The sequence below is a fragment of the Pseudopodoces humilis genome, chromosome 4 (assembly GCF_049639895.1).
Source record: "Pseudopodoces humilis isolate 2021_Gansu_Grassland_sample_001 chromosome 4, ASM4963989v1, whole genome shotgun sequence".
NCBI lineage: Eukaryota > Metazoa > Chordata > Aves > Passeriformes > Paridae > Pseudopodoces > Pseudopodoces humilis.
This window is the reverse complement of record NC_142203.1, coordinates 9,617,893-9,631,350: the sequence shown is the minus strand read 5'-3', so window position 1 is coordinate 9,631,350 and position 13,458 is coordinate 9,617,893. Positions and strand designations below refer to the sequence as shown.

The following is a 13,458-nucleotide window of genomic DNA, read 5'->3' as shown; positions in this document are numbered from 1 at the left end:
AAATTTTCATAGGAAAAATTCTAATAAATTATAAGTTGTTGTAATGCCTTCATCAAATATGAAGAATTAATACTTTATATAATGAATTTTATTTCATAAATTATTAAGAATTTATGTAAGTTTTTGAAATCCATATTTTATTAATTTAATAAGAAGTTACCTGTGTGTTTCAAAGCACTTGGCAATGTCCCCAGTCACTCTAGTATGCCTTACTGTTACAACTTTACACAAAGGTTTCATAGTTCTTTTTTAGTCTACTATCCTTTAACTGAATTTGTTAGATCTTTGTTCCACAGAAGATTTCTCCATGTTCTTAATTTGACATTGCTTTCCCAGATAACCTTTCACTAATACAGTTGAAGAGTTTTATCCAGTCAGTTGCACTCTTTTTACAAACCTAATTAGTCTTTCACTCCATTTGCCTATATTTGGCATGGGAGATAGATAGGTCTTTTTGTGGTAATTTTTAATGAAATATAATGTAATTTTTGTTATGCCCTCACCAATTCCCAGAAAAAGTCAAAACCCCAGGACACAGTTTGGGGTTCAAGATTCATGAAGTTCAGTATTAATATGAACATTTGCTTTTAGATACCCCATGGCATTGGCTGTATAACCAAATTACTGTGCAGAACATGGTTAAAATTAATTTTTTGTCGGCGGTACCTTTGCTGACCTAGGATATTATCAAGGTTTCCTGTCAAGGGACTGCTTCAGTATTCTTTCTGAGCCTGTTTATTTATCATCCTGCACAATCTCTGCTGGAGTTGTCCTTGTGATCCAGGTGGGGTATACTTTTGGGTTCAGATTTCTCAGTTTAGCTCCAGAAATAGAAGAAGTCACAGAAGACTGAGCTTGTGTCAGTCTTGCACCTTGAGGATGGCTGCTGATATCAGCTGTCCTGATGCCACAGACAAAGTCCCTGCAAAGGAAGCCAACCAGCGTCACAGCTGGTCTGGATCAACCTCTAGGTCAGTAAAATGTTCCAGTAGGAGAGAAGAGCAGCTGTGTCTCTTGTGCTACCCCTAGGTGGGAAAGGAGCCCTAGAAGATGAGTGGAGAGGAAAGGAATTATTTCTAGCAGTTGTTACCACTCACAGCCAAACTTTTTCTTCAGGGGAGGAGTGAACTTCTAAAACATACCCATCATGAGCATGAGTCAAAATACAAGCTTAGGCTATAAATGTCCTAAAACCTGAAATATCTCTTTCCTGTGACTGCCTTCTCATGTTGCTGTTAGGAAATTCTGGAACTTTTCTGTACACTATACGTGTATGGTTTTTTTGCCTGACAGGCTTATTTCTCCCACCTTCACATAAGTTTCTGTGTGTGGAATAGTGGTAGGTAATCTTGTTTTACTGAGTTTTTTCAACCAATAAAATATTTTTGTGCTGTCTTCAATCTGCTTGTGAATCATCCCTTTGATTCATTGCTTCTGTTTAATCCAAACTAATACCAGTACCCTTTCTAGAGAAGAAAATAAGTAGTATTTGCAACCTATGCAAAGGAGAAAAGGCCATTGACTCACTCTGAAACAATTTGTAGCCCTATTTATTTAAAATATACTTGCATTCTTTTTACCTACTTTTATAAGTATTTAATTTCTTAGAATTGGGCCCAATGTGCTCTCCAGAATGGCAATCCCATGGAATTTTTCCAGCCAAGGTTTTTTCTTTTGCTGCTGTGATTTATAGTTATAGACATAGGTAAATAGTTTATCTTCTGAGGTTTCATGCAGAAAGAGTGAAACTAAGGAGAAAGGAGGACTATAAAATTATGGCAAATAGTTGTTTACATTCAATATTCAACTTGATAGTTGTAGTTCTTTCTAATTTATCAGATTCATTCTCTTTTGTGTTTTATCATTGCTACTGTATGTTGCCACAGATGCTGTATTTCACCTAGATTTGACTGTTTATGTGCCATCTACAAACATCTGTCTGACTTTGCAAATCCTCGGAAGGGTTCTTGATCACCATTTTTACATCTATTAGTCACACTGTTCAAATGCTCTCCAACATTTTTAAGGTTTTATCTTAGTCCTTAATATTTCCATATTTTTAAATGGTTCCATGGAACAAGATAAAAAATACAGAAAATAATAAATAGTCATCTTAACTGTTGGAATGGTTAAAGATAACAAAAAAGCCCAGAAATGCTAGCAGTTTCCAAAAAATGTATAACAAAAAATAGTTCACTTGATGCAGGTTCAGTCTGTATTACTTAAAAACAGATTGATTTGAAATTACACACTGGCACATTGACTTTCATTTTATAATTGTGAAGGTAGTTCATTAATTTATAATGTCTGGGTGGGGAGTAAAAGAAAAATTGTTGCAGTCTTTTTGTTTATCACTGATGGTTTCTAGCTTATGGCTACAAATTGATTTTAAAAAAAAATTTTGAAAATGTTTTTTGAGAGATTTAGGACTTCTTAAGCTGAAGGAAACCGTAGCATGTCTTCATATGTATGTGAGCTGGAAATTCACACTCACAGCCCAGAAAGCCAGTTGTATATTGATTGGGCTGCATCAAAAGGAGCAGGGCCAGCAAGTCGAGAGGGTTCATTCTGTCCAATTTTGTTCTGCTGAGACCGCACCTGGAATCTTGCATCTGGCTCTAGAATCTTCAGCAGAAAGAAGACTGCTGCAGCAGGTACAGAGCAGCAGCACAGAAATGATCAGAGGCCTGGAGCATCCTTCCTCTGAAGATGGGCAGAGGGAGCTGGGCTTGCTGAGCCTGGATAAGAGAATGCACCAGGGAGACCTTACTGTGTTCCTCCAGTACCTGAAGGGAGCCCACAAGAAAGCTGGGGAGGGAGATAGTATTAACCCATCCCTCCAAGACAGTACGAAGGACAGTGGTTTTGAGCTGAAAGAAGGTAAGTTGGAGCAGACAGAAGGCAGAAATGTTTTATCATGAGAGTTTTGTGACACTGGAGCAAGATGTTCAGGCTGTTTGCGGATGTCCCGTCACTGGAATTGCTCAAGGCCAGGTTGAATGGAGCTTTGAGCAATCTGGTCTAGTGAAGTATGTCCATGCCCAGAACACGGGGAGAGGACTAATTGATCTTTAAAGGTGCCTCCCAACTGAGTCAATTCTGTGATTCTATAATTCATAGAATTCTATATTTTGCTCCATTATCTCTACAGTAGACATGTATTATTGTCCAGGTGTGTCACAGAAATAAGATAGACATGGAACACCTCACTGGAAGATCTATCTCTCTGCATCATATTTCAGGAAGGAGCTGATCTGTCAGGAGGAAAACCTTTTCTCCAGAGGTTTCTGTTTTGACTTCCTAAACCTGTAAAATGTACTCTAGGTCTGTTTTGTTGCACCTTTGCCATATGTCTCTGTGCACATCTAGTGAAGCTGTAATCTCAACTTTTTTATAAGGGGCTTCTTCTAAAATTAAGCTATGTTTCACTCCTGAAAATGATTTTGTGCATGAGTTGAGCGAGCATCGCTTTTTAGCAGTGGTGTGTACTGTGCTAGAGTGTCAATTGCTGACAGTGACTTTCATGGCTCTGAAGCAAGGGTAGATGTTTCTGTCTTCATGCGATAGAAGACTAAACATACTTACTGGCAAAGGTTCAGGTCTTGTAAATGTATCCCTGAAGGCTTAAATAATTTCTAAAATATATTGATGGATATTCTTTCCAAGTTTCACTAGAAACATAGTAAGTAGCTTTTGCTTTCCTTGCTGTCCTGTAGTGTGATGTATCACAGAGAACGTTTCTAGCTACTAAAGAGGTAGATCAGATCAGGACAGAATCCTGACTTTTTGGGGTGACCTCTGATGGAGTTTCAGCTCTTCTTAAAGGGCTTTATTCCTTTCAATGAAAGAGGGGTTTTTTGTATGCTCTTTGAAAATATTGCACACTGAAAACTTTCAGGTTGATCTTGTGCAAACACTCAGCAGTGCTTTTGTGCTGGCTGTCACATTTTCTGTGTTGTTGTTCACACTTTAATTCTTTCATACTTCAGATTCCTTGTGGAGCATTCTGCACAAAGCATCTCATTAAGAAAAAGACAAATAGTGCATTTTTAATTAAAACATTCACACAAATTGAGATGCTATATTGAAGGGTTGTTCCTATCATTGGTGTGATTAATCCCACTGAACACAAGAAAGCACAAGAAGAGGATTTATTCTTTGAATTAGAGGAAGATATTTGCCCTAAAACCTTACTTAGAAAAGAGATGTTGGGTCCAAGAACAAGTGGCTATCTAAGAGATCCCTTTCTAGCCTGTAGTCTTACTAATGCCGGGTGCCATCACAGAAACAGAAGAATAGTTAGAAAAAAGAGGAAAGATTACCTTCAGATATATGCTCCCATCACCAGCAGTTTAGCAAACCTTTGAGAAGGAGCTTCATCAGCACCACTGGGTTGTGAACATTGACAAGTTGTGGGTTTTTTAGTCAGTTGCCAATAGCATCCAAGACATTGTATTGCCATGAATTCCCAGTTCAATATTGTATTACCTTCATCTGTTTATTTCAGACGTGCTAATAAGTTACTTTACTGAGTCCATAACTTTTTATGTTACAGTGCTTATGTTAAAGTAGTAATTAAATTCCTATTTAACACCTTCACCACTTCATAACTTTGGAGTGTTTTTCCATCTCCCCACCTAGTTGTCTTCTTCAAACTACTCTATATCTTCTCATACAGAAGTTACTTTATTCTTCTAATAGCATATGTTGCTTTACTCTGTGTCTTGTCCTGAAGTATTTTTTGAGGGAGTGTAATCAAGACAATATATACATCCTTGAGCTTCTCACTCAGACACTTTTGAGTAACACTGAGATGTTTTGTCAGCTTTCAAAATATTTTTTTCCCTTACCTTCCTATTAATGTTCATATTTTTACTTCTCAAATACCATGTATGATTTCTCAGATCATTTTACAAATATTCTCTCTGTCTGTAAAAGGAACAGTATTTCAATGGCAGACAGTTGTGTTGAGGAGGTTTGCTTGGAGATCAGCTTGGACATCTCAAGAAACGTAGCTCAGTGTATAATCTTCTGAGCTATTCAGACTTTAAACATGTATGTTTCCTCAGATTCAGTCCAGTCCAGAAACAGGGAATTCAAAATCCATTGAAATATATGCAAACAGATCCTGGTTCTGTTTATGCTATGACATCTTTTGGAATTTATAGATAAGGCAAATAAAGATGCTAAGTACACTTAATTACCTGGTATTTGAATGTAGCCCATCATATCTGATTTTCTTTGTCTGAGACAACATTTCACTCAGAGTACAGCCATGGGAAAGCACGTCCCATGTTTTAGTTTAGTCAGAAGTCATCTATTCCACAGTGGCAGGATGAACAATTGTAATTTGAATACCACAGTATTCATATAACATTATGATGGTTGGCATCAATTGTTGCATGCATTAGTCATTGTAATAGTCTCCTCAGAAGATCATTTTAACTGTTTTTAAAACAGATGTCTATGGTTGTATGTGTTTAATTTAATTTTTGTCAATAGCTGCAAGAAGTCATTATCAGGTAGTAACATGCTATTCAGCTGACATTCTTCCAGCAGCCATGCTGATAGTAGAACATTCCATTTTCATAAATATGAGGATAGATATAGGTGAAAGTCTGGTGAATTTGACTGCATATCTAACTACAGGTGGTATTTTGGTGTGGTAGAAACAGTATTCAGTATTTTTAAAAGCCAAAATATTGATGTTCCATATTTCAAAGACAAATGTAAGTGTCAAAGTAATCTTTTAACAATGCTTTTGGTTGTAAATAATTTATTTATCTCAGATTCATCAGGGCAGACTTCCACTTTTTCATTGCTTATTTTAAACATGGACTTAGAGTTTCCCACCTGGTTAAGCACCTTTGGGCCCTCTAAAGCACAAAAGATACTTTCCAACTGAAGCAAGCTTAAGAGTGAGCTACAAAGGTGGTTGGGTTGGAGAACAGCCAGCAATGGCTGAGGAACCCTACTTGGACAAAGAGATTGATCTGACATCTGTCAGAGGTCTGCTGACATTCCTTCCAATAGGAATAATCTCATGGTTAACATGCTTAGGTTTTGTACCTACTCAATTAAAAATCAATTTTTATATAATTTTTATAGTTTTTGTATTAGTAGAAGCTAAGAAGGCTCTTTGACAAAAAATACATTTTTGCATACAGAATTTTAAAACGTCTTCAATTTATGTTGTGGAACTGCATATAAGAACTAGGTTTCATTAAGATAATAATAGTAAAAGGAAGGATAAAACATGTAAAGCATCTAGTACTACAGAGTACTAGAATAATGCTGGCACAAATCCATTATTGACAGTATTTCTTTCCAGTACTAACAGAAATACCAAAAATGTCTTGGATTATTTTCATTTTTTAATGTAAAATACAGTTGAAACATGGAAGAGATCATTGTTCAGATTTTAAAATAATGTCAAATCTATTTTAAATGTGTGTGCTCTGTATAAAGAAACGACTGTAGAAGAGATCCATATTGGACTGTGTAAAAGAGGTATCAGACATGTGGCCATGGCTCACTACCTAATATGTCTGAAGCGGGTAAGAAGTTTTGGAGGCAAAGATGCTTGGATTTGGGATGAGGAGCTGAAGTGAATGATAGCAGGCACACAAGGGCATTTTTACAGGAACCAGTACCTGTTCAAATACCCCTTCTTTTTGTGGAGGAAGCATTTTTAGCAGTTCTCTACTGTCAGCAGGGTGACCCTTACTCTTACAGTGTATTGTGGGTTTTTTTTAGTTACCTGTTGCCAACATGGTATTTATTAATGGCAGTTTTATAAAATGCAATACATGGACCTAAGTACTGACCTGACTTTCCTTGCATTGCAGAAAGTTCTCTATTACTCTCTACATTTGCAGAGAGTGTACTTTATTTGTGCTGTTTTTCACTTATCCCTAGAGATTACTTTTGAGCATTAGTTGAAATTCATGGTGTCTTGCCAGTGTCTTTACTACACTACCATCTGCCATATGTATTAAAGTAATTGGAAGAGAGATGTCCTTGAATTCAAGCTACTCAACTTCAAGTCACAGAAATTATAGAATTGAGTGTTTATTCATTGCACATTCACTAATCTTCAATAAATTCAGCCTTCAGGCCCCTAAAAGGAGTTGTTTTTCAGCATGAGGCACCAAGAAAGTGAGTGCATGTAGTGGTGCACCACGTGGCCAGTTAGAGGCTTCACAGTAATGACGATTTTCTAACGTGCTGAGATCCACCCAGTCCTGTCAATTAAGCTGATTCCTAATCCAGCTGGGAAGTCAGGAATTGGTCATGGGTGAAGATCTAGAGGTTAGCTATGAGAAAAAGGAAGAGTTTCTCATTCTGTTCTATGCTTAGTTGCTTCCTTCATGATGTAATCTTAGTTAAACAGAAAATGAGTGCATCCCCGAAAAGTAGATCATGAGAGTATCTTTATGCTTCAAACTAAAGCTGTAATAAAACTCTAGAAACTAAAAACAGGTACAAAGATGCTTATTGGTTAAAGCATCTACAGCATCACTTGACCCTTAACCAGCCTCAACTCAGCTTGAGATTAGAACAGCTGCCTGACCAACCGAAAAGTTGACACATGTCTTTCAGAACAAAAATCACAAAGATTAAGTGAGATCTGTCACCACTTGACAATTCTATTAATTCAAGCAGATGTTGGGAGCCAGGAATTGCAGAGATAGGAAGCATAAGCCTAGAGCACTGAGTGCCTCCAACTGTTTCATTTATTGCATGTTATTATTTTATTTCTTTTATGTGAAGTATAATTGATGCCAAGTTACAAAATTTTTATAGTAGTTACATCAAGTGCTCTATTTTCAGTATATACAGAGAGAGAGTTTGGATCTTCTCAATTTTGAGAAATACCAAATAGTTAAACTTCTGTTTTGTATAATACAAATACTATTCAGTCAAATACTGAATATGACAAACAGAAGAGAAGATATGTTTTTATATGTTTAAATTCTAAGAGCGTCTTCATTGCATCTTTATTCCTTCATTACATACTTATTTCTGGGTGGAAATGCTTAATTAAGATGTGTCCTCTTCAAATAGTTGCCTATTCACTAATTTAACTTTCTGCATGAGCATCTGTTCTGGAAGGGTGAAATTCGGCTGGAATGATAACAGTGGTACCCTGTAGTACCAGATGCACCAATTTTGACTGCTCTTTGGCTAGAAACACTCATGTAGATGGATGACTGCATGAGATTAAAGTACCAGCTTCTCAAGACACAGCTACCAGTTTCTACAAAAATAAAGTAATTAGCTTTTAATCTGCTCTGCTGTGTCAGTGATACGAAGTGCTGAAAGTGTTCAGATTTATTTCTCCAGCAACTTTTCCTTAATCAAGCATTTATTTTCTGGAATGGAGTCCTTCCTTTGGTTTATCTTGTCTTACAGAGTTGCTGCTTGTCAGAGTGAAAAATAAACTGCTTAGCATGTTATGTCTCAAATGTGATGTTTATGAAGACAATGAAAAATGATACATGCATGTGTCATTTGTCGATGTACCCATTCCCAGTTGCATTCTCTCCTTAAATGTGCTTTTTACCATACTGTTTTTACAGCCAAGCAAAATTCTGAGTCATTCCCTATGCTGGCTTTGGAGAAGCAGTTACTCAGCTGAGAGCTGTTTCCTGCTTGCAGGGTCCTTCAGCTTTCAAAAAATGAACTTGAGTATACTGCAAAAAAAACCAAACAAACCAAGATAAAGCAAAAAAAGCCAGCAACAGAAGGAAACCCAAAAAGAAAAACCCAAAACAGAACAAAAAGAAAACCAAAGAAACCCACCAAAAATACCAGACTAGCTTTCACATGCATACCTCTCTGTGATTCAAGGCTATGGTTTTGGCAAAGAATGAAACTGAAAAGGCCAGTTTCAATGGAATGGTTAATAAAACTGTTGCATAATATCTGGTGCTTTTAACACACTTCAAGCTTTGATTAAAGATGTAGTTTTGCTGTCCTGTCTCATATTGGGGGGTGGGAGGTTCCTCCTGCTACATCATTAATGCCTTTATAGCACTCTTGATGTTTAATTTTTAAGTTCCAGCCTTATTGTAATCCCATTTAAAACAAGTTTAACTCTGGTCTGGTGAGGCTTGTCTCCCTTGACCTTCTTCCTAGACTGTGGTAGGAGCAATTCACAGCTGATAGCTGAGTACAGTGGCACACTGCAGTGGTGCTACATTTGTGTGGTAAGGCTAAGTAATAATTACTTCCCTTACTTGCAGTCACATATTTCCACAGTCTGATCAGTACAGCTGCTGTTTGTCTGAATCAGCAGAATGACCAGGTTTAAGAATCTAAGTGACGTTTTTTATTTCCATAAAGTACTAGTGGACTTTCTATTGAATCAGACCTGGGAGAAGTGTTTTACTGATAATAGCTGACACTTTTAATGAGATTCTGATTTTAAAGGTAAGAGATGTAGAACAATGTTGGTGACAGAGGGTGCCAACATGAGCTGCATACTGGAATCCAGTTAAGCTTTCATTTGTGTATTTGAAAACTCGCTACTGCTTTTAAAGCCATAACCAGACTTCCTGGTCCTGGCTCAGGAAAACTGTCCTGTGGCCTCAGTCAGACCAGTGAATGTTTGAGTGCAAAACAAAACTTTTTAAAAATCAGTAGTGTAAGGTTTTGCTTATCTGGAGACTGCCTTTAACAACAGGTAGTTTTATGTGTTTAATTACAAGTGAGTAAATCGAGCTTCTCTTCTATTGGCTCCTGAAAGTTACATTCTTACATTTGTCATTTCCACTTGTTTTCTACTTAGACTGCTTGTCTGTGACATAACCACCAGGCCAGTCAAATATTCAGTGTAGGGCTCACTCGATCACATGAATTGGATACCACAGCAGGTCAGGTTTTGTAACAAGAGACTGTTCCCTGATCTTGCTGAGGAGGTTAACTACAGTCTTCCAGCTTCTGCAGACATGATCTTGTGTCGGGATTAGAGCCTGAAGTCCCTTAGTTGGCCAGGTGTTTTCCAGCACTGTGCTGTATAAGGTCTCCCTTAACCTCTTCTAGGAGGAATAAAGGTGCACCAGAACAGTGTCATTACAATCTCAGGTCAGAGAGCAGTTTCACCTTTTCATCATGTAGAATGAATGCATAGTAGGTAAAATAAGTTCACAGGATTTATTCACATAAAGTTACGTGACTTTATATGAGTTATACGAGTTTCTTTCTTTCTTTGCAGCTATTGGCTGACAAACAAGGTCCACATCAAACGACCCAGCACTGGTCTCCTCATGTATACACTTGCTACCAGATTTTGTGACGAAATTCACCTGTATGGATTTTGGCCATTCCCAAAGGATTTACATGGAAGACCAGTCAAGTATCACTATTATGATGATCTGAAGTATCGGTACTTTTCTAATGCCAGTCCTCATAGGATGCCATTAGAGTTTAAAACATTGTATGTGTTACACAATAGAGGAGCACTTAAATTAACAACAGGGAAATGCATACAGCAATAAAGCGCATGTTAAGTACAACAAATACAGAATACACACCTCATCATAAAGATGTTGTGGAATGGCAGTGGGACCACAGTGGGGATTTTTTTCAGTACCCACTAAGCCATTGGAAAAATGTCTCATATCAGAAGTACATAACCAGCTATTATACCTGTAAAGTGCTATACAACTAAGCTATCTTGACTGCAAGGGTTCAAGTAAGTGCCACTTTTCACTAAGAACAAAGCTTGAATGTATGCTCGGTAGTGTTTACAGGATGGAATGACACATTCATCACTAATTGAAGAAGAAAAAGAGCCTGCCAATTTGCAACTGTCATCAGACAGCCCACACAAGAATACCCAGTGGATGGAATATTTACTTGAGTAAATAAATCAGACTTTGGCAGAAAATATCATGATGGATTTGAGTAGAGAAAGTGAAGTCTGTAAGATCAAACCGATCAGTAACCTCAGCTTTTGTTGCTGTTTTTCTTATTGCCATTGATTGTGTTTTGTTGCTTTTAAGTTTTGGAGCCCTTTCAAGATTTCAAGGGTGTTATGAGTAATTTTTCATCTTACACAATTGTCTTAAGGAAGAAGATTTGTAAGCATGGGAGGGTGGAGGGCAATATCAAATATTTTATCAAGTGTTATTGTGTTGTATCCTGTTGTTGCACAATCCTCAACATCCCAATTGTTTTTCTAGATACTGTTGTCAGTACCCATTACATGAAACAACATTTTGGTCTGACTTAAAGAGAAGTTTTTCACTCCTGTACAGATTCGAAGATACTACATAGGGTGCCCTTGTTTTCACTGCCAAAGATTAATTTTCTACACATTTTTTCCTTTTCTTGGAGAAATAGTGTGGATTTACGTTTCTTTGCTGCTTAAGGGAAAATATTCTTTTTTATTTATATTTTTAAGCATCTAAAATCAAAGCCTCTTTACTACCTTTGCATATAGAATTCTTCAGAAAAATCTGCAGGAGTCAAGAAATTACTTTGTGCATTCAAATATATATGTGCATGTGTATATATATATATGTACGGTTTTATTTGTGGTGGAAAGGAAAAGTCTAAAAAAACTCAGGTGACAGTGGAACTAAAGGAAAAAAAATACCTTGCCAATTAATGGGAAAAAAATGCAGATTATACAGTTCTTTTGAACTTCTAATGCTATTAAATGATCTGTTTATTTAATATACCTCTTTTGTATCATCTAGATGTTCTGATGGGTAACTGACTGCAAAAATACAGAGCTGCATTATCTCACCGTTTTTTTTTGATCATCAGTCTTCTTTATCCAAAACACCAAGAGTTATTTCATTTCCTTCTTTCCAAAAAAAGGAGAACAAGCAATTACAGGAGCATAGGAGAGGGTGGAGTGTAAGTACAGCTTACATTAAGAAACAGTACTTGTCATCCTGTGATATGCTTTAGTGCTAAAGGAGCACATAAATGGATAAACATCATGGTTTCACATCTTTCCTGTTATGCTTGGCTAAGGAAGAGGCATGCAGGTATAATATATGGGTATTTTCTTGTTATGTTTTCAGAACTACATTAGGTCCTGGTCTCCAAGTATGATATTCAGTGTATCCTCTGAATTTTGAATAGTTTGAGCAATTTCGTATGTGTCACCACTCTCAAAAACCTTTACTAGCTGAAAATGCTCTTTATTACCCATTTTTTCCTCTTAAGTTCATGTATTTCATCATGCATGATTTGAGATCTGCGACTATGCAAATTTGGTAGCTAAATCACTGCCTTGCAGCCAAATATTACAGGAAGTAGAAAGCCAGTTCTGTTATATGTAAGACACAATAACATCTTTCCTTACTCACCAGATTCTCCTACCTAGAACAGTTTACTTTGGCCACGTGCTGATGTGCAATGAGTGGTCCTAACATAAAACTGACTGAAACCAAGGCATCACGAGGAACTGAACAGCCATGCAAAATTTGTTGTTGATTAACCAGTGGGTACTATTTGTTCACTATGTACACCTTCATCTTAAAACAAGGTTATTTCTGTGATGAAGGGTGAACATATTCCTGTTCTTGCTGTTAGGGTTTTTCTACTGTTGATCTTCTAAAGCATATTTCATATACATTGACAAAATTGCTATTGAAATAAAGAATTCACAGATTGCCAGTCTCTCAGAAGCTCAGAGAAACATCTGCTCATCTTTATCTTCTGGGAATGTCTTTTCTTCTTTCTAGTGTCAGGCCATCAACAAACAGCATGCTCAAGTAGTCTAAAATATTAACTGACGTGAATTTGTTCACCTGTGGAAGTTTTGAATATGCCAATTGATTTTGTATCTGACAGCAAAGTCAACAGGGACTCTCTTATTCCTTAGAATTAAAAATAAAAAATTTGTGGAAATGAATAAATGAAAAGAATAGCATGTAAACAGAAAGATAGGTGAGAGGATTTCCCTTAAATAGTCAGTAGACAAATTAAACCCCGGCCTAAGCCTTGGTTTTTCATGCTTCACATTTGATTTTCTGCAAGTGAAGTTAATGTTGGTATATGAGCAATGGAGTCCAGATTTTTATCCTATCACTAAATTTCTCTGACTTGGTTTGGCACGAGACATGACAATAGCACCTGATTCAAAGACAACAGAATTTTCCCATATTTCCTCAAAACTGGGCCTTAACCTCATCTTCTGCAGGCTTTCTACCTTCCGTACTGCACTTTTGGACACTGTGAGCCACAGGCTCAGGGCACTCTGCTGTCATCCATACCCAACCTTCTCACAGCACTCTCCCCTCACACCAGCACCTAGGTGTGCCTCCCTCCCAAAACCATGGGACTCCACATCAGCACATCTCTTCTCTCACCTGCCTCACGTTATCCTGAGCTGAGGTGTGATGTACTGAGGGGTGGGTCTCAGACTATTCTCTGAGGCAAGTTGCAGTAGTTGTTGCAGTTGTAGCAGCTGACTTTGTGTAGGTTTTCACAGGC

The 13,458-nt window shown here is 37.2% G+C and overlaps 1 protein-coding gene across 1 annotated transcript in view; it reads left to right on the top strand.

Annotated features, from left to right (window-relative positions):
• The window catches only part of ST8SIA4 (ST8 alpha-N-acetyl-neuraminide alpha-2,8-sialyltransferase 4), a 47,749-nt gene extending 36,060 nt beyond the window's left edge, over nt 1-11,689 (top strand). Inside the window, exon 5 of the mRNA XM_005533405.3 lies at nt 10,220-11,689. Within this exon, the coding sequence (XP_005533462.1) occupies nt 10,220-10,502 (283 nt within the window). The 3' untranslated portion in view covers nt 10,503-11,689. The remainder of the gene's footprint in view (nt 1-10,219) is intronic.
• Nucleotides 11,690-13,458: the final 1,769 nt, after the last annotated feature.